We start from the raw sequence: 26911 nt of genomic DNA on the forward strand, positions 1-26911 counted from the left end.
CAGACGCCATTTGCAAATTTTTGATTGTACCGACCTAGATATTTCCCATAACATAGGACCCTTACCGATAACATATATACCTAGTTTCATAAAGATCTGTTTGAAAACTCTACAGTAAGAATGTTAATATGTATTTTAGAACATAGCTTTACATACCTACACTTTTTTCTTTCTTTTAGTATAATAATCTATATACAAAAGTCCAAAAACGTATTTTTTACACCCTGTATATTTCTAATTCTTAAGCATTGAATCAATCACGTAATTGGTCAGGATGAAAAGGAAACAGTCGAATTTCACAAAACAATTCAGTTTAAAAGGTTGAACAATATGAAAGAAAATCACACTAACTTCCCTATTTTACAAAGTCTCAGTTTTTGTATCACGGACAAAATGTTTTCCACGTGGCTTTTATAAACGTTTCTTTTATCAAATGTTGATTTCACAACATTTTTTAGTCAACATCATTGTAAATTATATTTTCATTTGCATACACTAACGCAGAAAATTCCGGTAAAAAATGCACCCGATTGAAATATGACTGCAATGATTGGAATGCATCATTAGTGGGTTGTGGAGCGTCATTATTGTGGAAAAGCTATGTCAACAACTATAACCTTTAGGTCCTATGTTAAGCGTATATTCCAAAATTTTACTTTATATTTGTCCATTATATGGTAGAGTTACTCGTGGATATTAAAACCAATTATTAAACATACAGGGTGATTGAAAAGTCTGGGTACGGCTTAATATTTTAAAAAATAATGCAGATAGAGCTAAAATACTTGGTACAAAGTTACAGGTCATAAAACTCTATTTTAACACATATTCAGTGATTCAATAACTCTCAGAGGGACGTCCAACAAGGAGTCAGAAGAAAATCTTAAATGGAAGCATAGGGCAATATGCACATCAAATTAAAGGTCTTTTTTAGTAAAATACAATTCCGCAAACCGCACTTCAAAAGGTTGATCCTGCGCAAAATGGCAGATGTTCAAAGATTTCTTGAATCCGCCATTTTGAATCTTTGAACGGCTGCCATTTTTTACTCAGGCATTCTTTTGAGCTTGAATTTACGGCATCGTAATCTAAAAGTGAAGACCTTTAATTTGATGTGCATATCGAACTATTCTTACGTTAACAATTTTCTTCCGATTCCTAGGGCTGTGCCCCCTGAGGAGAAAGCGTATAATAGCAATGTAAATTAAATGAATCTTTGAACAACTGTCATTTTGCGCAGGATCAACCTTTTGAAGTGCGGTATGCGGCATTGTATTCTACTAAAAAAGACCTTTAATTTGATGTGCATATTGACCTATGCTTTCATTTAAGATTTTCTTCTGACTCCTGGCAGGCCGTCCCCCTGAGGAGGTAGCGGATCACCGGATATGTGTTAAGATAGATTTATATGCCTTATAACTTGATTCCAAGTTTTGTAGGTCTACGTTTATTATTTTGCAAAATATTAAGCCGTACCCAGACTTTTCAATCACCCTGTATAAATAGTAAAATTAAAAATGATTGAGATTATAGGTCAAAATTGGAATTCAAGGTAATAACTGCTTCACAGTCTTGAAAAAAATACTTTAACTGTTTGTCATGTATATAATTAAATGTGTATAAATAGTTAAGTTAAAAAGCGTAGCTCTATGTTGGAAATGTATAAAATACTGTTCCCTAAACGCCATATTTAGAGGAAACAGATCAGTTCAAATTAATATATATTAATTTACAGTATAATTTGAAACTGTTAATTAAAAAAAAAAAATTTATCTTACAAAACAAATTCCAATTACCCAATTAAGGATAATATTATTAATGATCCTGGAATTACGGAAAGTTCTTCTCGTTGGCCTTAAAATTTTTTTATCATATCTGTATTTAACTAGTAATGTAAATATAACTTATATATGCTTACTTAAATTTTATTGCAGATTATAATAATAGTCTTACAAGGTTCTCTAATTAAAAAACGGGAAACGGTGCGAGTGCCATTCTATTCAAATTAAACTCTTGAAGTTTCAAAACTACTTATTATTAAATTAAAATAAACAATTATTTTTTAGGTAAATCTTTTTCAAATTAAATCACAAATCCTTTCTATCCTTTCTTTCACTCACAATAAATGTTAGCAACACTGACATCAGCTGTTATAAACTGTTATGAAGAGATCAATCTTGATAGGTGCTCTAATGTGCCTTGCGTTGGCTGCGGCATGCAATAAGACAGACAGGAATTGAAATAAAACTCGTTACGGCTTTCCTTAAAGTCTTGAAATACAGTATATTTGTTATTTAGTGATTAAGAAAGGTGAAGTAAACAAATCAAGAATGATTAACTTTTATTTTTAATCCAAAGGTTTTTTGGAGCGACTCATTCCTCTCTTATTGGAATGGACAATCATCCCAGGCATCTTCCATTGTTGAATCAACCTCTCTTAAGTAAATTATTTTATACAACTGAAAATTAAGAAATTAATTGATCAAACAGTCTTCGGTAAATATCAGGAAAAATATGTATGTATATATTCTAAAATATGTCGAATAAGTAAAACAACTTCAAGAATTCTTTTAACAGTTTAACTTAACAAGTGTAGTTGTTGTGGAAATTTAACTAGTGACAGGTATCAATAATTCTACAATATAAAAACAAATATGTCCGGTTAATATTTAGAATTTGCTTTCTTAAACTTAGTAAAGATAGAGGAACACATGGAAATATTCAATAAAATCTTAATAAACGGCATACGTAGGGCTTTATTGCCGAAGAAAAAGAATCTGGAGCTACTACTTGAGTTTAAAGATTTATTTAAAGAAGAGATAGGATTGCACACTTGTACAGTTAACGTAAATACTAACAAGTATCAAAATAAAACATGTGACTAAAACAGTACAAAATAAAACCATTACATATAATTTATAACATTTCACACATAGGGGTTTCTCACGTTCACTAATTTGGTTGCCGGTCTCCTCCAGACTACAATTTGGTCGTCAGCTACTCTGACTTGGTCATCTAGCCTAGGGTGTACCGCATCCACTATGCCCTTAGTCCATTAGCTTAGTTTTCATCCGTTTTAAGCACAAAGTTTCCAACTCTCAGATTTTCTTGTCTGGTGTGCCAATTGGAGCGTTTGTAAGGGCTAATATTCTTGCAGCCAACGTTTCCAGAATTTCTCTGCCAGATACTCACAGCTGCACTTGTCTTATGAGCCATCCCAGATTTGAGCTTCAATCGATCTCATTAACTCTGATCTAAGAAAAATCCTTTTGTGGTCAGAAGCAAATGGGTTGAAACTCAATACTGGCAAGTGTACTGTGATGCATACGGCGCCACAAGACTTGGTGCAGTCCCTCAGCGAGAGAGGAGTGAGTGTTGTGCTCAACGGGGAATCTTTGACTTTATGGCAAGTCAAAGACTCTTGGCGTTGTGCTTGATAGCAGCCTCACCTTCTCTGACCATGTCACACATGCTTCGCAGCGCGCGTTAGGAAGGCTGAGAGGGCTGTACAGGTTTAGAAGTCTGCTGCCAGAATCTGCGAAGCTGCGCCTCATGCAGTCACTAGTCCTGTCAGTGTTTACATATTGTCTCCCTGCTTATGGAAACAGCATATCTGGAGTAGACATGACCCGAATGCAGAAACTGCAAAATTCAGCTATTCACTTCATATTTTGCCTCAAAAAAATTGAACATATCTCTCCCTATAGAGCTGTAGTGGGGATGACAACAGTAGACACTGTTTGCAGGATCATGACGTGCTGCATGGTGCACAAGGCTCTTGTCTTACAGGAGCAACAGTACCTTCTTGATAGGCTCTCTTTCCGGGAGGAGGTCTCTCAGCGCAGTACCCGCCATGGTGGTCTCCAGCTTCACTTTCCAAGAGTGAGGCTTGAGTTTGGGAGACGAAGCTTCTCGTACTTCGGTCCAAAACTGTACAACGACCTCCCCTCTGGCGTCAAAAAATATTCTTTATCATCATTTAGAGTTAAGATCAAAGAATTGTGCACTGATGGTTCATTATTGTTACTCATATTGTCTTGTTTCTGTTTTGTTATTGCTCTATTTATTTGTTGTTAGTTTTATATTGTTATTGACGAAAGTTGTTCTGAGAAGCAGTATTTGTACTGAGAAACGCTTGATAATTAAAGGCATGTTTATTTATTTTATTTATTTATTATTTATACTGTGCGATCTTCCATTGCTTATGCAGATGCTTCTCCATTATACAAACATCATTAGGGTCTTCTGAGACAGGAAACAAGGGTCTGCTGTTGATGATATAGCCCAATTCACATAAGACATATGTTGAAGTTTTTTATTTGGAATCATGGGAGCCTACAATAATTCTTAAAAAAATTTCACATACTTTATAAGGCGATGGTGCGCCTCACCTTTGTGAGTGCTTGCCGGTATCAAATCAAATCAAATCATCTTTATTTTTGCACAGAAAAAAACTGTATAATAGCGTCACAAGAATCTTATTATATAATAAAACTAAATTATAAATGCTGTTAGAACTAAAACGTAACTGAACAGTATCTTAATTCGATCGGCAACTTAAAACATCTTTCACAGTGTAGGGAGCTTGTTCCAAGAGTATGCGTTTGACCGCTCTCCCAAATTTGTCTTTGTCTTGCTCCACTTTCAGGGGTTCAGGCAACACATTGAAAAACCTGATACTATTATAAAATAGGTGTCTCTCAAAGAAACTTGTCCTGTGCTTAGGTAGCCTAATATTGTTTTTTTGTCTGAGAGTGTACTGCATTGAATGGAACTGCGGTTGATACAGATGATAATTTCTTTTTAAAAACGATAGACAACTGAGTATGTATATGGATGGAAATGTGAGGATATTGTATTCCTTGAAGAGAGGCTTGCAAGAAGTACGACGGGATATTCTGAAGGCTGCTCTTAGGGCTTTTTTCTGAAGACGGAAGACAAACTTTGTTCGTACGCTCTCACAGCCCCAAACTGCCACCAAATACGACAATAATGGGTAAATCAGTCCATAATAGGCACTCAAGGTTACACGAGAATCGGTAAACCTCGAAAGACCTCTGATCACAAAAATTCCTGTGCTAATTCTTCTGGATATGAGCTCTATATGGTCACGAAAGTTGAGCTGTCTGTCTAAAACCAAACCAAGAAACTTAGCATTGTTGCAAGAAGAGATCTCTTCGTCACCTATCAAAACAGTCAGTGGGACTTGCTTTTTTGAGCTGTTAATATGGTATTGGAGCATTTTTGTTTTCTTGCAGTTTAGAAGAAGTTTGTTGTTTTGGAACCATTGCAAAGCTCTATTGGAACTCTCAAATGTTGTTGTCTCCAGATGAGCCACGTCTTTAGCTGAGACGCAAAGTGAGGTGTCGTCGGCATATAAACAAACATCTACATTTGAACTTGGATTATTTGATACAAAAGAAGGCAGGTCATTAATGAAGAGCAAAAACAGGATTGGGCCGATGATAGAACCCTGGGGAACACACCGAATAACAACAGACGAAGCAGAGGTAGCATGATTACGAATTCCTTGGGAGTCAACAAAGGGTATCCGGACTGATTGAGTTCTTCCTCGAAGAAAGGATGACACCCATTCGTGAGCTAAGCCCCGTACTCCAAGACGGTAAAGCTTTTCCAGAAGAGAAGGGTGATCAACCATATCAAATGCTTTAGACAGGTCAAAATTTATTCCCAGTGCAGCGTCTCCAGAATCTAGGGCTCCTGACAAGAATGATACAACATGATTGACTGCGTCGAGGGTCGATTTTCCCTTTATAAACCCAAACTGGTGGGAAGACAAGATATTATTTTCCTCCAAAAATGATAAGAGTCTGTTCAGAAAAAGACGTTCGAAAACCTTGGAGAAAGTTGAAATTAAGGAAATCGGCCGATAGTTGCTACAATCAAATTTGCTTCCATTCTTATGAATAGGCCTAACAATAGCATGTTTTAGGGAAGATGGAAAGCATCCCTCTTCAAAAGAACAATTTATCAGATGGACCAATGTAGCAGAAACTAGATCATATGTTTCTCTAAGAAGTCGAGAAGAAATTTCATCTGGCCCACTCGATGGTTTTGGTTTGAGTGAAAGTATGACTTCTTCCACCTCAGGTTTGGTGACAGGGGACAAAAATAGAGAATTGCTTACAAAATTGAGAGACTCTGACAGCGAGTTCACCCTATCTATACAGTCACTTTCAGTGTGAAATTCAGTCCCGATATCAGAGAAGAATTTATTAAAGATTCCAGCGACTGTCCCTGGATCTCCTACTGTACCGCCATCTTTGTCAACCAATGAAATGTCGAAGTTGTCCTTTAATTTAGGACCTTTGGTGTCATTTATGATTCCCCATATTGTCTTTGATTTGTTCGATGACTCAGATATCTTACTAAGGATTTTGTCTGATTTTGCTTTACGGACAGCCATTTTGAAGTTTCTTTTCATATCTCTGTACTTCAAGCGGATAGGGTGTGACGAATCAAGATCCTTTGACAATGAGTAAAGAAACTGCAGTTGCTTTTTAAGGTTCAATATCTCTGGCGTGATGACTGGTTTATTTGAAGACTTATGACGATGGACTTTTGTTTTCGTTATAGGAAAGGATATATCGAAACAGTATTTTATGGTTTGAAGAAATTCACTGAATTTTTTATCTGTACTCTGTTGATCTAGCATGCCAGTCCAGGTTTCCTTATTTAAATGATGCCTAAAACAACCAATATTTTCCAAATTAAATATACGACATTGAATAAACAAAGGTCCAGATGGTGGAAGTGAAGGAGATAGATTAATTACGGCTTCTTGGCCATGGTGATCTGACAAGGCGGCCTTAACAACCCTACAACTAATTAACTGGGAGTCAATGTTTGTGAAGATATTGTCAATGACCGTCTTAGAGTTCTTAAACTCCCTTGTATATGATGATATTTTATGATGCAGGCCGTATGATCGCATTATGTGCAGAAAGCTTGTGCTCGAAAATCCGTCACTCAGAATATTAATATTGAAATCACCCAGGACAACAATCTTGCGTGCATTTTGAAGAATAAAATCCAGACATTCTCCTAAGAGCTCAAAAAACTCATCGCAAGCATAACTAGGGCTCCTGTAGACACCAAGAACTACGACTGCGTCATGGTTCGATAACACAGTATTTGAAAAGTCCACGTCATCATCTTCCCCAAGCAGAGTGTCTTAATTTGTTCCTTGTAATACAACTCAAATCCTTTTCTTAATTTCTTCTCTGCACTCTTAAAGCTGGTACCGTTGTCTGATACGTTATTTAATATGGATTGATTGTTTAAACCTATAAATAAATGTATAAGAATTGATATAATTTCCAAAGGGCAGTTGCGCCTTGCCGCAGATCTCCAGATTCCAAGAGTTGCTGAGTCCATATTGAGAGAAGCTGCGGTCTCCAAGTGTACCGCTAGCACTAAAGACATGTGAACAACACTCCATATCAATTTTCTCTTCTGCGGCCTAAGGTGACTTCCAGAGCCCCAAAATAATCCACAGCCGTAAAGTTGAATGGCCGTTCATTATGTCTAATCTGTCTCCTGGAAGGGGACTCGTCTCAGGAGTTTTAGCTGTGCTTCGGAATGTATTTGGTATTATACCGACAACACCTATAAATTGACTTTAAAATACAATTTTAATTCGTTTAAATAAAAAAAAATGTCCTAACCTAACCTAACCTACTGTAAGATAACATTCCTAACCAGACTAGTTAGGTTAAGTTAGGTTCGGTTATAATTATTAGGTGTGGTCAGTATAGTATCAAAGTACCTGCGATTCTGGGCAGCTGGCGCATTTTACAATTTGCCCAAAAGCTCAGTTAATTGTTTTCATATAAAATTGTTAGGCTACTTCATTGCATTCTTCTTTTTCCGAAATCCTTTCAATTGTTCACCACTCTTTTTATTTTTTAAGTAAGAATACTGGACGATAAAGCCAACGGCAATCGCTCATTAATGGAGTTGAGAATTCTCGCGAAGCTTCATCAGCTACAATTTGCTGTTGTACGTTGGCATCTCCATTGCTGTTTGTCGGAGTTTTTCAGAACTTTTTCAAAACGGTTAGCATTTTAGACTGACTTTTGCTTTTGAGCTGCTTGAATCCAACACCACGCAATTCTTGAGTCCGTCCAAACATTATGTTTGATCTATAATAATGTTGTGAAAATGGTTATGGGCATAAATAGGGGGTTTACCTTAAATATAAGTTTTAACTATTTCCTACAAAGTATATTATAATTTCAAATTTGTCTTACCATAAGATAAAAAAACAACAATTTAGTATATTGAGTCTTTGTTCCGCGTCAATTAGTTAAAGAGATATAGAAATTAATAACTAGAGTATGTTTTCTTGCCGTGATAAACTGAATGTTAATCTTATGCATAATAAACATAAATATAGATTTTAAGTAAACTTATACAAATAAAACTTGTATTCTGCTTCATATTTTAAATTTTAATATTTTTTACTGAAAATTCATATTTAATTGAATCGGACTTGACAATTTCACGGTGTAGTATGTTATAGGCACCTTTAAAATTGGTTGTGTTGTCAGAATACATGTCGTTAGGAAATCCTCTTCGACCAACAAATCGTTTGAAAGCGCTCAAAAAGGCATCTGAAGTTAAATCGGAAACTAACTCAATGTGGACAGCTTTGGTAATCAAACAAACAAAGAGTGCAACATAACTCTTTAAAAATACTTTCACTCTTCTTCCTATTCTTTTTGTAGCAATAGGACCTGCAAAGTTGATTCCTGTTTTACTAAAGGCTCTTCCAATATTGACTCTGGAGATTGGTAAATTACCCATCATATTGGAAGCTGTTGACGATTTGTACCTGATACATGTTGTACAATTCCGAATAACTGACTTTATTTCATTATTCATGTTAATAATCCAATACCTTTGTCGTATTACATTCTGAACCAGTTGGGTGCCAGCATGTAGATGTCTGATATGTTCATTTCTAATCAGAAGTTTTGAAAAAATATGCTTACCTGGCAATAACAATTTATGTTTCATGTCAAACGGTATATTTGCATTTGTCAACCTGCCTCCAACTCGCAAAAGACCCTACTCGTCCAAAAATGGAAATAGATTTTTCAGTTTACTCTTGTTTTTGACATGTCCATGTTTTTTTCAGTTGCTTTATTTCATCCTGAAAACATTCTTCCTGGATAAGTTTGACAATTGTTTTTGTAGACTCAATTTCACTGCTGTTTAAAGACTCCTTTTCTCTTTCTTCTGCCGGATTTTTTGTTTTATTTGTAAATCTCAAGATGTAAGCAACGATACATATGATCTTGAAATAGCTTGAGAAGTTCATCAATTTCTTAAGCAAAGTTGACTTTTCTTGGGAAAACAAAATTTGAGTGGATGGTTTTCGTAACTCTGGGATTTCCTTTAAGTTAACATTCATATTATTTCGAGGCCAACTTGATTTCTCTTGTTTTAGCCATTCCGGCCCATGCCACCAAATACTAGATTGCTTCAGATGAGAACCAGATGCCAGATGCCTCTAGTAGCCAATTCAGCTGGATTTTCAGACGAACTAACATGATTCCAATTTGAAGGCGGAATAGTGTCTTATATTTCTGACACCCTGTTAGCAACAAACGTCTTCCATTTCTTTGGCAACTGAGACAACCAACACAAAACAATTGTGGAATCAGTCCAACTACAACACTTATTTATATCAATATTCAGAGAAAAGGCTACCTTACTTAATAATTGAGAAAGAAGCGAGGCGCCACAAAGTTCTAATCTCGGTAAGGAAATTTGTTTGGTTGGGCAACTCTTGTTTTAGAACAAAGCAAATTAACATTTACCTCATGATTGGTTGAAATATATTGCACATACACACAGCTAGCATAAGCTTTCTCGGATGCATCACAAAATCCAATAATTTCAATACTTTCACGTAAGTAATTGTGAGTTGTGACTTGTCTTGGGATGCAAATACTCCCAAACGGATCATCTTCAAATGGTCCAAAATTGTTTGGTCCAACGTTTATATTGCCGTTCGTTTGGTCCAAAATCGTTTGGTCCAACACTTTAATACGAGTTCGTTTGGTCTAACAGTATAAACTATTGCGTCCCTCACATTGAAGGCATTCAAATATTTGCCGTCGTATACAATAATAATATTAATACTGTAAAATTGTTGCTTTAAACATGCCGACTTTCTTTGTTTTATTTATTCACTTATTAATCACTATTAATACACTGCTATAAAAATACATGACTCCTCTATTATATATATATAGATAGAGTTAATGGTTAAGATAATACCATTGACAATATGCCACAACAAATATAAACTCTTTTCTTTTCAATAATTTACGCTTGGTTCTCATGGGGAGTAAACATAAAATTTTTGGGGAGTTTTACAAATAGGATATAGGCTATCTTCACTGAGAAATTCACTTTATATCATTACTTTATATCATTTATTATCATTGACGTTGTTGTATTAATAGTCAAAGGTATTATTAACTACATGATCGTTACAAATACCATGAAAAACACGCAACAAACATAGATTTAATTTAATGTATAGATAAATTAAATAAAACATCTGTTTAACATTAAATGCAAACTCAAAGCAAAGTCAATGTTTATCCACAAATCTAGGGAATTAAAACTCGTTGTCTTAAGATTGACTGGGGATAAAAATTAAACAGGACACAAGCACATTATATATAAATAAATATATGAATATGTACGTGTATATAAATGCAAACTATAAATTATTTAGAAACATAACACAAAACAACAAATAGGCCTCGGAAGGCAGGCGGTTGGGTTGACGACGTGACGGCGATTATTTGAACGCCTTCAATGTGAGGGACGCAATAGCTCATACTGTTGGACCAAACGAACTCGTATTAGAGTGTTGGACCAAACGAACTGTTTTACAACTGTTGGACCAAACGATTTTGGACCAAATGAAATACTCCCAAACTGAGGATAAAACGATTTTGGGCCAAACGAACTGTTTTACAAGTGTTGGACCAAACGATTTTGGACCAAAGGAACTGTTTTACAACTGTTGGACCAAATGAAATACTCCCAAACTATTGATAGTAAATAGCTCACCTTTGATTTGATCCCATTGTTTTGATATGTCTTCACTCACCGGCTCATCCCAAGTTAGTCCAGTTAACCACAGTTGTTGTAGCATGATTTTTGAAACTATTACTAAAGGACTTATTAATCCCAGTGGATCAAATACACTTGAAATAGCCCTCAGAATTTCTCGTTTGTTTAAACTAGATTTATTTTGAGTTGTGACATTGATGTTTACTTTGAACATGTCTGATTTGGGTTCCCAAGCAACTCCTAAAGTTTTAATAGGTTTACTCTCTTCTAGACAACAAATTAATCACTAAGACCACATTTCCAACTTACAATCCACTCTTTAGGTCACAATCATACTCAAGTTTGGAGTTTTAGGTTCAACACTTACTCTTTTGTAGGCTTCATAGTACACCACAGGGTATTCCTTTGGCTCCCCCTTTGCTTCGCATATTTTCTGAAAGAACTCAGTGTCACCTTTAAGAACAGATGACGTTCGTACTTTGAGCAACACCATTTTTTTGTATTTTGGACCAATCGTCCAATGTTGAACTCTCTGAAAAATGTCAAACAATGAAGGACAGCAATTTTAAACGAAATTAGCAACTAGATAGACAAACTGATTAACTGCGTTTCTAGACTTTGCTTGGATTGATTTCATTTTGGCTAAAAATAAGGCTTGTAGGTCTAATAAAATGAGAGTACCGAAACACTTGAGTTACTATTGTGGGTTGGATGTCACCCGGCGCGGTCGGTAACATACAGAAATGTCGTCTTTCTGTAAATACCATTATTATTCGTTATATGTTTCATGTGCGTGTTTGTGCTGTATGTCGTGAGCTGTTATTAGTTTTACCCAACGACGTCCATTGGACTGAAGACTCAAAACTGGCCCACCTGATGATGGTACAACTTCGTGCTGAAACCTGGGTAGCAACAGCTGACTTAATTTGAACTGGTGACTGAAGGTATTTAAAACCATTATATTCGTTATGAATTTATACTTGACGAATCTGTTGTTCCTGTAGTGGTTCCACCTCTAAAATATCCTCTGTTTTATAAGATGTGTTAAAAATTTAAATACAACAACTAATTAAAGACTTAATTAAAAAGAAAGAATTAAGTGTAATACGTAAGGTAACTTAACCTTTCTCATCGGTCAGTGTTATCATGGTTAATGTTAAGAAACCAAAAAATGTGATTTTTTTGCCAATATCAACTAAACAAAGCTGTCCAGCGGTCACATTATCAGGTCCCCACTATAGAAGAAGTTGTTCCATAACCTATAAAAGCTAGGATACTGAGTACTATAGACTTAAAAGATCTATTTATTTATTTAGATGACAATACCACAGTAGGTAAAATATAGCGGTTTTACCTCACTTTCGGCACGGTTTTCCCATGTTATTCTTATGGGTATTATTTTTAGCCACTTTTTTAAAGACCCTGCTCTCGGCCAATACAAGCCCATACAAATGTTCAATACTATTGTACAACTCCATTAACATTTCAAATCCATATTTATTCCCATGTATATTTTCAAAATCGTCCGAGGATTGCACGCAAACTCGAGCGGGCTCCATTATGCTTGCTTCTCAACATCCTTTGTGGAAATCCACGAGTTCTGGCTACTTGGGAATCCAAGCCATTTGACAAATCACCCTTTCTCCTAATTACCTTCTCTACCAAATACATGTATTTATATTTGGTGGTCTTTAACAACTCCTCTGTGTAGAACCCTCCCCTGATTATATTACCATTTTCATCGTTCAAGATAAAAGTCAGAGGCTTTTTATTCTTAACTTCTGCTATTGTAAAAAGCTCCCCTGTCCAATTTGGGGTATATCCTTTACTAAACAAATGTTTATACTTGGAAATCCTCACGATATCGCCCACCTTATATTTTGGCTTAACTTGCACTACTTTAGAAGTCAACCTCTCATGCACATATTTACTATTCTTAACACTCACTTGGTTAGGCTTCATTCCTATATATCTATGCACTTTATTATTGTATTTTCTAATTAACTTTGGAAGTAAATCCAACCATTTATAACTCCCCTGAACACTTAATTCCCTATATAACCAATTCTTTAAAGTTCTCTGGAACCTCTCCACAATTGTAGCCTTAGTTGTAGAAAAAGTGTGATAATGATTAATATTTAGTGTTTTCATTAGTTTGCTAAAATATTGAAGAAAAATGCTTTTCCATTGTCAGATTGAATGTTTTCAACCCCCTTTTGTAGAATGGTTTTAATGTCTTCTGTAACCACCAACCCTGTCTTATTCTTTAGTGGAGCAGCATAAGCTTTTTTATAAAATGTATCTATTAAAGTTAAAATATATTTATTGCCAGAATTATCTCTAGAATAGTTTTGCATATCAATTAAATCTATTTGTATGGTTTCGTCTAAACCTAATACTTTAAAAGACCTTCTAATGAAATTCTTTCTTGCAGACTTATGAAGTTCGTACGCAATTTCATTAATTTTTTATAACATCACTCTTTCCATTAACTATAAATATACTACCATTAGCCCCAATCAATAGATTATCTTTTTTAGAATAGAATAGAATAGAATAGAATAGAAAAAATCTTTATTGCTCAATGTACATAATATACAGTTGTTGTAAACAATCACAATAGTATTGAACACAGTTCTGGTTATAGTATTTATACAAATATGCCTATGAACTTACACAAATTTTTTTAAACCTTAACTGATTATAAAACTATAACCAGACAGTAAGTAATAATTTTTCTTTTAAATACATAGTTTTCTGGTATATATGGTTTATTACCTATATACTTAAATGCACTCAAAGATGTGGGGTCAGCAACTAATAAATCAGGATTTTATTCCATTTAATTAAAATTTTGTTCTCCATATACAAATTTCGCTCTATCATAATGCATAGCTTGTGACATTAGACAAATTTCATCCAAATTTTTCCCCTCTGGTAGATTCCTTATAAATATGTGTTTGGCATCCCGACGATGTTTTTTATTACGGGTCATAGTCTGTTCTTTTGTAACACAATCAGTGTCATCAATGCCAGGTTTAACACGTACTAACCTTTTATTATTAAAATCCCAATAGCCTGCTTCCATTTTTGGAACTTGTGAAACATTCACAGCATCTTTACTATCTGTACCTTTCATCAAAACACTAATTTTCTTAGCATTCCAAACACTATTCTCTGATTATAAAAATTCATAATTATTATCGCCTTGTACAAAGGTACCACCATCTTTTCGTATTAAAGTCTGTTGTAAAGTGGGCACATCATCTAAGCTTTCAACCCTTTTCACATTAGTAATTTTCCGTTTCTTAGCATTTGAAACACAATTCTCTGATTCTAAAAGTTCATAATTATGATTTTCTTGTACAAACGTACCGTTTTTTCGTATTAAAGTCTGTTGTAAAGTGGGTACATCATCTAAACCCTTTTCCACATTAGTAATTTTCTGTTTTTTAGCATTCCAATTTTTATTTTTATATTGTAAAAACTCATATTTAGTTTTACCTTGTACAAAGACATCACCTTTTCTAGTTAATGTCTGCCCCAAAGTTGATACATCATCTACAAACTCCCCATCTTTAACATTACCAATTTTACGGTTTAAACAATTTCAACTATCGTCTTTTAAATTTAAAGTAGGTTCATTACTAGCTCTGGGTTCTGCTGGCTTATTATATTGATTAAATAAACAATAAAATGTATCTATAAACATATTTTTATTTAATAAATAATTCCACTTTCTATCAATTCTTCGAAAATGGAATCTATTTCATAATCCACTCCTGAGTTACCGGCTTGGCGACTTAGCCAAAGAAGTCTTAACCTATCTACAAGCTCATTACCCAAGTAGCAAAAATCGATGGCAAATCGTTGGCCAAACTTTTCTGTCGATCGTTGGCCAACGGTATGTTTTGGCACTCAGTCTTACGGTTGGCCAATCAACCAATTTTTGCGGAAGGGCCAACCATCCCATTGGGCCTAAACAAAAAAAAAACACAAAATACTAAAGATTTAGTATGAAAAGCATAATTATCAGTCGAGTAAATTGATTAAATAGTTCATAAAAACTCATTTTGAAAAAAAAACGAGATAAAATTATTTGGCCGGAACGGGTATCAAAACCCGGTACCTTCGCCTTGTGAGTCTCACACCTTACCTCTGAGATAACTGTGCTAGTTGATTATGGGTGTTTTCAAGTGGTCAAAGAGTAGCCGATAGGTGCAATGGTCACAATACTTAAATTATTTTTGATGCTACAGTATAATATGATTCTGTTAATCTGTTTAGGCCTCAAGTTGATTTGTTTTTCTGGTAGTTGGAGAGGATACTAGTATTTAAATATATGCTAAGTGGACGTGGAAGGAATTGCATTCATTGGCTTTCAAGACGTGGTGGCATTTAACATGGTGACCAACCCTACAGTATTACAATAAAGACTCTCCTGTGACGTTGCAATGTGATGCGAGCCAGTTTGGCTTGGGTGAATATTGCACAATGGTAAGCCAGTTGCTAATACCAAGGACTCAAAATCAAACTGAATGCCATTACGTTCAGATTGAGAAAGAATTACCGGCAGTAATATTTACCTTTGAAAGGTTTGGTCAGTATTTGTTTTATAAGTGTGATATTATGGTAGAAACTGACCACAAACCTCGTGAGACTGTTTTCAAAAAACCTTTGGTCAATACACCGAATCGATTACAAAGAATGTTGCTGCGTTTGCAGAAGTTTAAATTCACTGTCGTTTATCGACCAGGTAAAAAAAATGTTAGTAGATATTTTGTCACGCGCTCCAGAAACTAAGTATGAAAACAGAATGCAAGACAATTCAGCAACGATTTTTAAACCTCAATGAACATCTCGTCAAAGGAGTTAAACAGTGTAAACCCTCAAAATACATAAATGTTACGGACGAGCGTTTAAACCCACTTACAGAACAAAAATACAGTGACCCCGTGCTTCAGAAGCTTATATCGGTGATTATAAATGGTTTATGATCACCTGATAGAAATACTCAAGTTCCCAAGGAACTATGGCATGACTGGCCTTTTAAGGAATAGCTTGGAGTTGAAGGTGTATCCTCAAAGAAAAGTGGATAGTTATCCATAGTCAATGAAAATTGAACTAGCCAATAGGAACAATTTTTAACGTCAAATTAAATCATGTATAAGAAGAGTAAAATATATATTTTTTGGCCGGGAATGATAGGAAAGTAGGCTTCCTAGTACTGTTTATAGTACAGAAAGCTGCTAATTGCTGTATATTTATACTTTGTCGTACGGTTTATACTTTGTCGTACGGTTTATACTTTGGCGCACATCAGGATTCCAACGAAACAACACAAAACAGCGTGGTTCTATTATGCACGTAATCCGTGGACGCTTGGAAATAGGTTGGCAACACTTAAAGATAATAATACTATGAGCAGCTGATTAACTTTTATAACTACGATTTAACCTGCCATTTCGTGTTTATAGTTTATGTTCTCTTTTCGGTTTTTCTGAACTTTCTGGACTTTTCCTGTAAACGTTTTTAAAACATTCCTACGATCTTAATAAACAAGAAATTACCTTTAAAGCATTTTTTTGGCACGGAAACCACTTCAAATTACAAAAACATACGGAACTTTTTTCTCAAGTCGCGGAGCACATTGCTTATCGAGGAAAAAATAGTGGAGTGATACGGACCGGTGACTACTTTCTCTAGGGCACCTATTTGTGTTTCCAGCTGAACCTAAAAACGTGTTGTATAGTGTTTGAAAAACTAATTATTTATATGCTTTATAGTGACTGTAGGAAAAATATAATGTGTAACCATGTGTAACACGTTTGCAAAAGGCCTTTGCTGCACCCGATATCATTCCGCATTCGCCTGTGGCTCGTGTGTAAACATTGCTCTCGTGTGCAGCAAAGTGCCACTTTGCTCACTAGTTACACAAATAAATATAGTATCACAGAAATATGCTCCAACTCATTGGAAAGAACCCTTTTTTACTGTAAGAAACACTATCATGTCCCTGGCAGCGAATTTGGATTGATTTTGCTCAAAAAGGTTCAACTCACTTCATTATTGTGTTCTGATTACTATTCTTCATTTTTGAGTTTAGGAAAACACAAAATTGTACCTCTGAAACATTGTTTGTTTTATGTAAAGAGTTATTTGCAATATATGGCATTCCAGACGATGTAGTTGGTGATAGTGTTACCCTTATATTAAGTCAAACATTTAAATATTTTATAGAAGAGTGAATATTTCAGATAATTAATTCCTCTCCATATCACCACCAGGCAAATTATGCAGCAGTTCAGTCTGCTGTAAAGATATTTAAGAATATATTTTTTTCGTTTAGTGAGGGAAGACATAGGAGACTTTTAGCACTCAGCAGGATCTTCTTGAGTTGAGAGATACATTAATCCAAGAAATTAGTAAGAGTCCAGCTCAGTAGTTAATGTCTATAAGAACGACAAGCTTTGTACTATCTTGTAAATAAACTCTGCTTTGTCCAAACGTCTCTGTGAAAGTTATGGAAAAGTGGAATAAAAAAAGATGCACACAACAAATATTTTGTCAAAGGAGCTAAAGACCTTGCCTACATAGACCCTTCTTTAGCCACATTAACTTTTTAAATGTGCACAACTTTAATCAAATATAAATACCATACTTTCCTATGTTCCCCAGCACTTTTAGTTCTCATTATGGGGGTGAAATTAGTAACGATTATTATCACAAACATTGTATTTGTCAAAGATTGTTAAAAAGTTAAAAATGTACAAGTATTAATTAAGAAACTGTAGCCTATAAGTACTCACCATATATTCCATTAGAGGTTTCCACTGAAATTTGCCATCCTCCCCAACACGGACAACATCATCATGGTCGTAGTAGAGAGTATGTATATATGCGCCTTTGTATTGGTCATGTCTCCTCTCCAATTCGTCCTACAATCCCCAAGGAGTTAGTTTATTTAGCTGCTTTTAAGCTGAAGGTTCAGATGACTTATAATACTTCAGATGGTTCGCAATCATAAGATTTTTTATAAGTAACCAAATATCATGTTTCTATATTTTCTGCAGTTTATGTAGGTTTATAGACCTAACAGTAAAAGAAATCTTGCTAAAAATAAGTTCACACTCACTGTCTAGGGTAAAAAAAACTTTAGATGGACTTAACATTTTTCCTACCTAAGTCCATTATCTCTTTAATAGTTTGCGTTATTTGTGATTAACTTAATTGCAAAGCCAATAATTAAGTACCGCCTTCCTTCCAATACGATTCCTATTTTACACGCTAACTGTGAAAACTTCTAATGATACCTGATAGTTATATATTTTCTAATGTAATTTGTCAAACTTCTTCTAGCACTGTGTAATCATGCCAGTAATTAGAAGTCGTTGTTTTAACTATGTATCAAAGTTTCTCATTCTTTCCCCTTACAAAATAAATTGACTGACTCTCACGCACGGGTTCTCTTTTACGTACCTATGGGGATTAATTTAGTAGATTTTAGTAAATTTCTCATATTAGGAATAAGCTTTTACCGTAGTACTCATGGTAAGACATGGACCCGGGTCCGATTTCCTTTTTCGTTTTGAGGTCCCAAGAGGCCAAAAGCACCTTCCGTTCAAATTCATTTATGTACAGAGTGTCCATAAAACACGTTTCAGGACTTTGGGATATGGATCCTCATACTAAAAGGAAGAAATAAGTTCCCTGAAGGTATGTCCAAAGTGCATATTTACCGAGATATCTACCATTTTGTTTTCATTATTGCTATTTTTATCTTTCAAGTATTTCAACTAATGATTATGAAAGTCGGTAAGAATGTTTTCCGAGTGGATTTTATTTAGGCGTGTCTTAGAACTAAAAAACTTGTTGTTTTATTTAATTGCCGTTGAATCTTTTTGATCTTGGTTTTGTTTGATAGGATCTTAAAAATTTTAAAAAAGTATGCTTGAAATATTTTTATAAATCAACCATTTTGAGCTATTTAAGTTTTAAAAATTAATAAGGTCGCCATTTTGAAATTTTCAATCAGATTAAATTTATCTTCTTTCTACAATAGGTCGTGTGTACGTTACAATTGTTCCCAAGTTTAATAATCATTGGTTTAAAAACTTTAAAGATAAAAATAGTTACGTATAAAAAACAAAATGGCGGATGTGTAGGTAAATATGCATTTTCCGACATACCTTCACGTAACGTTTTTCTTCCTTTTGGTATGAGGATCCATTTCCCAAAGTCCTGAAACGTGTTTATTGACACTCTGTATATGTATGCATTAAACGGAATGCATTAAACAGATGAAACTTGTTGAGCGTGCTCCGGAAATTGCCATTTCTAAATACACTAAAAAGGTACGCCTACGCTGGAAACCCATCTCAGATACAATAAAATGTATTTTATCTTTGCTACCTATCGAATAGTTTACGGACTGAGAAAATATCTAGGGACTCACCTTATCAGCAACATCGATGATTTGTATCTGTAAACAAGTTATAAAACATTGCTTTACTCAATTATAATAATTATTATAAATAACAATAAAACAAAACCGTAGGCCTAATGGTAAAATTCGGCAAGGCCTATTTAATTCTTTTACGGTAGTATAGTAATGTTGAGTATTTTTCATAAGATATTAACCCCCCTTTTGAATAGGTACCTATAGTATAAGGTGGAATTGTGCCGGATTTAGATTTTAACAGAGATATAAATGTAGATAGTCAATGTTTGGTTATAATGAGTTTTCTGTGTTAATATCATGAAAGTAAACCTTTAATACAAACCCCAATAATACAGACTTTGTTTTTGTAGATCGTCATTCGACAGTTTAAGTTTCAAAAGATTTGTTCGCTCAATTACGTCAATAGAAGAACCATTGTTCTTCACTTATGTATTCATGGAAAACGGTTTAAAAGCGTCACATAGATTTTACATATAATTTAGGTGGGTTCGGTGTACAACCATAAAACTAACTATGAATACATATTTCTTCAACGATAATTATTTTTGTTTCAGCGTAGAGGGGTTCCACTGTTATCCAGTACTGTATGTCAGTTTGTTCTCTGAAGGACATTTGGTTGGTTTCTTGATTTAGGTTTCTGGAAGGAAGTTTTCTTTTATACTGGCCCTAGGGGTTGTGTCAATATCATTAAGAGAACATTTATTGGTAATTTTGTGGGTTTTGAACCCAAGACCTCAGGGACCAAAGTCCTAGCTCTACCACTAGCACTAGACCAGCTCACTCTCCGAGGGATAGATTCCTCATAGATAGTGGAAGGAGGTTAAAATATACAGATACTTTATATCATGGGTTTCATTCTGCGATCGTTCTCCGGTATATGGGAGATTTATTTATTTATTTATTTACATTCCAACGGCAAAGACCATTACAAAAATGATTACGATACTTAAATCTTAAATTAATAAACAAATATGCATTCATATAATTCAATAAATAGATATTAACAGGAAAACAGATAAATATATAAATAAACATTTTAAGAGATCAACAAGACAAGAAGCACAACTCAATTTACATGCACATTGATTAATAAATATTCAAACCTATCTATATAACAAAAAATATAATAACCTACAATAAATTTTGTTGCTGGCGCAGGGAAGTCAACCGGACCGTAGCCTTCCTTCGAAAAGTCCTCGTGGTGTCTCCGAAGAATTCGATACTGGCCCCCAAAGTGTTTCCAAGACGAAGAAATCTTGCAAGAGGAGCGTGATACTCGTATTGGCTACTGAAGTGCCTCTTGCCAAACAGATCCTGCGAACGGGTTCCAGAAGGCACACGAAGGTCCACTTCGGCAAGTAAAGCAGGGCAGTCAATTTGGCCATTGAGGAGTTTGTGGAGGAAAACAACGTCTGCCACACAGCGTCTCAAGTGAAGATCTAGTAGGTTTAAATTGTTTAGGAAGACGGCCACTGGGACTTCACGGTACTGCATGCCTTGACGGGCACCGAGAAATCTGATGTATTTCTTCTGGATCCCTTCGAGTTTGTTGATGGACCTAAGGTGGAAGGGTGACCAAACTGGGCTGGCGTACTCCAACAGCTGTCGGATCAGGGAGCAATACAGAGTCTTTAAAGCAATGGCATTTGTTAGCCCACGGGTAGCCCGAAATAGGAAGCCCAGCAACTGATTGGCTCTTTTACATAAGTAATCCAGATGCTCATCGAATGAGAAGTCCGATGAGAAAATCACTCCCAAGTCTTTCACCATTGAGACTCTCTTTAGAGGCTGGTTTGTGATGGAATATTCTACCATGTATGGAGCGCGAATCTTACTGAAAGTCATACTGGAGCACTTTGACACGTTCAGGGTCATGTTGTTAGAAACGCACCAATCGTGGATAGCGGTTAGGCTAGCTTGTAGACGGAGAGTGTCTTCAGGGCGTGATACTTCAACAAATATCTTAACATCGTCCGCGAACAAAAGGGACTCCACATCAAGAGTATCCACGATGTCATTAATGAAAGTTATGAAGAGGTAAGGTGCTAGCAACGAACCCTGGGGGACGCCTGAGAGTTGGATAAATTCATCGGAGTTGCAAAGAGGCAGTTTAACATTCAAGCGACGCCCTGTAAGATAGTCTTCCATCCACTTGAGAAAGGGACCAAGGATCCCGTAGGCTTTCAGTTTGGCAATAAGGATAGAGTGATCAACCTTATCAAAAGCTTTTGCAAAATCAACAAAAACTACGTCCAGTTGTTTTCCGTTTCTCAAAGCTGATAGAATGTTGCTCTCAAATAATAATAGGTTGGTCACAGTAGACTTAGAGGCTGTAAACCCATGTTGCCTAGGGGTGATGAGTGGTCTTAGGAATGGTTTGAGTCTAGAGAGAACAAGCGATTCAAACACTTTACCAATAGCTGGTAGTATAGTTATAGGCCTGTAGTTTTTTACTTCTGAAGGATTTCCTCCCTTTAAAATAGGCACTACTTGGCCGACCTTGAGAATTTCCGGAAAGATCCCTTGATAGAGTGAGGAGTTGAAGAGGAACGAGAGAGGTCCCGCTAGGAGCGTTCGGCAATGCTTCAGAAACGAGGGTGGAATGTTGTCAGGTCCAGCGCCTTTATTAATGTTTAGCTTGGAAAGGCAATCCAGAACTTCGGATGGGGTGAAGCTAATAGAGGCTAGAACAGAGCTACTGTTGAACTCGAAGGTAGGGGGAGATTGCACAGGCTGGGAGAAGACTGACGAGAAGAATCTGGAAAACATAGAAGCCATTTCGTGCGGATCAGCAGTAGTGTTGTTGTCCCAAGACATCTGGGATGGAAAGCCGGGAGATGTGAAGTGTTTATGCATATATGTTGTGTTAAGTGTAGGTCTGTTTTGTGGCGCTGCCATTGTATAGGAAATTGATTGTTTTGCGAATGTTAAGTAATACTACGGTCAGTATTTCTATTCCAAAACAGTAGTAGTCTTATTGCTTGGTGTCAACTAGGAAACTATTTGCCAATTTTGTTGGATAAGAACTCGTCTAATATGATTGCGATGGTTTCCATCCTCTATACCCTTTCTAAACAGTTATTAAAAACGGACGAAATAGGCAGCCTCAGCTGTATGTGGTTACGCGTCAGAAGTCCAATGTAAAATATGCAGTTTTGTTGTTAAGAAGTCCCATTAGACAATGCTTTGTTCTTTACTATAAGATGTCACTGGAAACAGATCACTTCTTGGTCTTGCTTAAGAAATTTTTAGAGACGCTTTTCTCATAAAATATGGGTAAGACATAGAATGATGAATTAATTAAACATGAATTATCACAACAAACTTCTTTAGGTCATTATAGTTTTAGTACAGTAATAACCCTCCCAAGAAAACATAAAAACTGGTCCGATCATGAAACTTGCAGTAAACGTAGTAATTACCATTGGGTTTTGAAATCTGAAGAGTACCTTGTGATTGGGGGGGGGGGGGTTGAGGTACTATTTTATGGGGGTTAAGGTTTAGGAGGGGGTTGTGATTTTGAAAACATTTTTATTTATAGGATTCAAGCAAGTGGGGTTTCGTTTTCTATTTTTTTTAAGATGCAAAATCGAAAAAAGCATAATAAAATCAATATAACCGCCAGTTTATGAGAAAAAGACAAATTAATTCGCAAAACTAAATATGACAAATTTAATTTTTTTTACATAGTATTTTTGGGTAAATAGTCCAGTTAATCTATATTATTAAAATAATTTGTTGGATTTTTGTGTGCAGCAAATTGGCCCCTAACTATTTTTATAGGCATATTGGGTATCAATTTAAAGCTATTATCCTCTAGATGTGCTTTTTATAGGTTTGGATGATATCCCGTGAAAGCCCTTCTTCCTATAGGCTTTTAAAATTTAAAAATGTGTGCTGAGTTCTGTTGTCAATCATTTGAACTTTTTTAAGTTGACATTTGTTTACATCAAAACAGATTGTCATGATACAATTTTGTTTACATCCATACGAAAATGGTGTTATCAGTAGTTAGTGATGTTTCAGTGAATTCAAGTAAAATAATGTAATGTTATTTGTTTAAAATTTAAGAAGAAAATGACTTACGTTAGATTTTGTGTTGTGGTAGGATTTTGTGTTTTAAAAGTATGTTTTACTGCACAGTTTGAAGTACAGTACCTAGTTTGTTTATGAAGTTCTAAAGCATATTTTTTACTATAACTTAAGAGGATGGTTATTTATTTAGATTTTCCCGCCCTTAGTGCCACCTGCAGTGGCCGAGGTCCGGACTGCTTATCAGTCCTAGGTGGAACGTTTATTTTTTTTTCAAAATCTTAAATCGTTGTACTAGTGGAGGTGCTGGTGACGTGTTTGCATGGCTTATTTAAAGGAAGTAGCATATTGTTTGGTGAATTAAAGAAAGTGGATCTAAATTTACCTCCAATAATTATATTCGATTGGCCTCCTTGGAATATAATTAATTTGCGCAACTCTGCTAACACTTCCTGAGCTATAAGACACCCAAGACATTGAACGAGGCCATTTACTCCAAGAATTTAATTTTAACTTTTATGAACACCCCAAATCCAGTGTGGTGTTGCGTGATTGTTAATTTAAGTATTATAATAACTGTATAATTCTCACTATAACTGTAATTACTGTTTTTATCAAGGGATGATGAAGGACATATGTCGGTATAAGTATTTTGTAAAAAGAATTTGAGGACATTTTAGGGCATCCTTAAATCCCTAAATCCTTAAAATCATAGGGCAGGGACCTGATTTTTCAAACATTGAAAATAAATTGACTGTTTTGGCGGAAATTAAATATTGCCAAATACCTTCAAGCGTATTGCAAGGTGTTAATCGGTCGACAGTCTGAAGAGCCTACGGCGCTGAATTTAGCGATGATTAAAGCGAAGCTAGCACACTTAGAGCTAAGAGTAAACATGTTAAAAGGAAGTGTATTGTTAGCAACCTACAATACAATACAACCGTTGAAGAGTTAGTTAAAACCAGAATATCTCTAAGTAGTAATTTCTCTAAGAAGTAAATTGTCAGAAATCGAGAGTAAAATCGCCCCGGATTAATATCTGCGTTTTCAGGAAGAGTTAAATAAATCTTCAATCGAGAGTGAGTCAGCCGATGAGGAAATAAACGGCGTATCAACCGGGCAGCCTATCACCTCTTCACCTAGTAATCAGCTAAGATTAACTACTAAGCACGACACGGCACACGTCCCGCCTCAAGGTCACTGTTCGCCCCCGCACCCCACGGACCCGCTTCGTCCTCCACCGCTGCCGCCGGTCAACTTGTTCCAGAAACTAGCAAACCCATTGGGAAAAAATATTTTTGAAATTTCCGGAGAACTGCACTGGTATGGAGATGACCCCATTGCTAAACTTTTTAAGGCAGACTAATTTTGCAACAGGAATCACGACTACCCGAAGACCAAATATTGAAAATATTTGGCAGGTACGCTATTTCTCCGCTCAAAGGATCTATAATAGAATGCCAAAACAGCGGGAAAACTATCATACATACACACAGGGAAATAAATTCATTCATCCCAGCATCTTTGGGAGAGCAACTAAAATATGAGTAGATTCGTCGTCCCGAACGCTACGATGAGAGTATGTCGCAAAAGCACAATCAAGTTTTTATGGCAAATTTAACAGAGAAACAAATGCTTGATTCTATTAGAAATTGATTAAACCCGGAAATCCACAACAAAATCGCAGTATAAAAATTCCCCAAAAATGCACCACAACAAGTTTCAACTTGTTGTGGTGCAGAAAATAATTTGGATTACATCGATTACTTTCGTACATCGATTACTTTCGTAACAAAGCCTGCGCAAACGTAAACCCTTCGAGACCTGTATTAAGTGCGGCCATGCCAGTTTCACGACCTGTTAGATTGTTAAATGAGCAAAATGTGTACCGGCACTCAAACTACCATAGCCACCAACCAAGTGACACAAAGAGGTGTTTATATATATATATATATAGACCAGGTCAATATATATATATAGACCAGGTCATTTAGTGCGCCATTGCTTTCGTGCTTAAAAAACTCGCAAACGCGGGAAAATTTGCCCTCAGTCAAATAACCACTCTAAGATAAGTATTCCCGCTAAGAAAAACAGTCAATACGGTTCTGAGTTAAATAATGGAAACGAGAGTAGCATTAATGTATATGCTCGTAATACTTTTTCCATATTTGACCTTAATAAGGCTTTTTTGCAGTGCCCATTAAATGAGGAAAGTAGGGATTTAACCTCATTTGTATTTGCGGTAGGAAAGTTCCGTTTTCGCAGATTATGTTTTGGCCTTAAGGTCGGTAGTTCCATATTGAGTAACTATATGGATAAAATATTTTATTATCTGACATATAAGCATCTATAGATATATTGTGACAACCTTCTAATTTTTAGTAAAACCAAAGAAGAGCATCTAAGACATCTACATGAAGTCGCTGGTATTTTAGGGGCAAAAAAGTTAACTTTTAACCCGGACAAAGCCAGATTCTTCAAGAATTGCCCTGTCCATCACACAGTAAAGCAAGTGAATCAATTCACGGACATGTGTGGTTATTGAGGGAACTATATTGAGAATTATTCCGATATTTGTAGACATCTACATACGCTCAAACGAAAGAATACAAAATTCGTATGGACAGCAGAATGTCAAGGTGCCTATGAGACTCTTAAAGATAAAATAGCAAATCCCCCAATATTAACAATGGCTGACTTCAAAAAACCGTTCGTGGTACATACGGACGCGTGCGCCACAGCTGCCGGAGCGGCTCTTCTGCAGTATAATGATGCTGGTGATCTGATGCCGATTGCTTTCTATAGTAAATCCTTCACCGAGAACGAGCTGCGTTATTCCATCTACGAGAAAGAAGCGTATACAGCCGTATTGACTATGGGAAAATTGAACGCTTACTTATCACCTCAACCCTTACTTATAACCAGAATTAAGTTACGTCTTAAACACTAAGGGTAAATTAGGACGCCTTTCCAGATGAGTAGAACGACCACTAGCACTTATCATTGTCATACTCATCATTGTCATTGTCCTGACATAATTCTAGGCTAAGCATTGCCCAGTCTACACCTGCTGTGAATCGTAACGTACCATTTTATGTTTTAAGGGTTCTAATATGTGTTATTTTATTATACATGATAAGGGTGATTTGGTAAAAAGGGATTAAATTGCTGAACCGTCATCTCGGAGTCATTATTGTTAGAGCTCCCCTCGTTCACAGGTCAACTTCGCGACCCTTTAGCTCTGATAATCCAGAGAGAGGATCTAAATTCACCACTAATAATTATATTCGATTGGCC

The 26911-nt window shown here is 35.7% G+C and overlaps 1 protein-coding gene across 2 annotated transcripts in view; it reads right to left on the reverse strand.

Annotated features, from left to right (window-relative positions):
• Nucleotides 1-2258: 2258 nt before the first annotated feature.
• LOC128993581 (uncharacterized) overlaps nt 2259-26911 on the reverse strand; it is a 58111-nt gene continuing 33458 nt past the window's right edge. For both annotated transcript variants that reach the window (XM_054417562.1, XM_054417561.1), the window contains 4 exons: nt 19577-19603; nt 17931-18059; nt 11489-11653; nt 2259-2459 (listed from right to left, as the gene is read on the reverse strand). In XM_054417562.1, coding sequence (XP_054273537.1) covers nt 2385-2459; nt 11489-11653; nt 17931-18059; nt 19577-19603 — 396 coding nt within the window. In that variant the 3' untranslated portion in view covers nt 2259-2384. The remainder of the gene's footprint in view (nt 2460-11488; nt 11654-17930; nt 18060-19576; nt 19604-26911) is intronic.

Source organism: Macrosteles quadrilineatus, unplaced genomic scaffold (genome assembly GCF_028750875.1).
Source record: "Macrosteles quadrilineatus isolate MER2022 unplaced genomic scaffold, UCM_ALF_1.0 Scaffold_4__1_contigs__length_99947679, whole genome shotgun sequence".
Lineage (NCBI taxonomy): Eukaryota > Metazoa > Arthropoda > Insecta > Hemiptera > Cicadellidae > Macrosteles > Macrosteles quadrilineatus.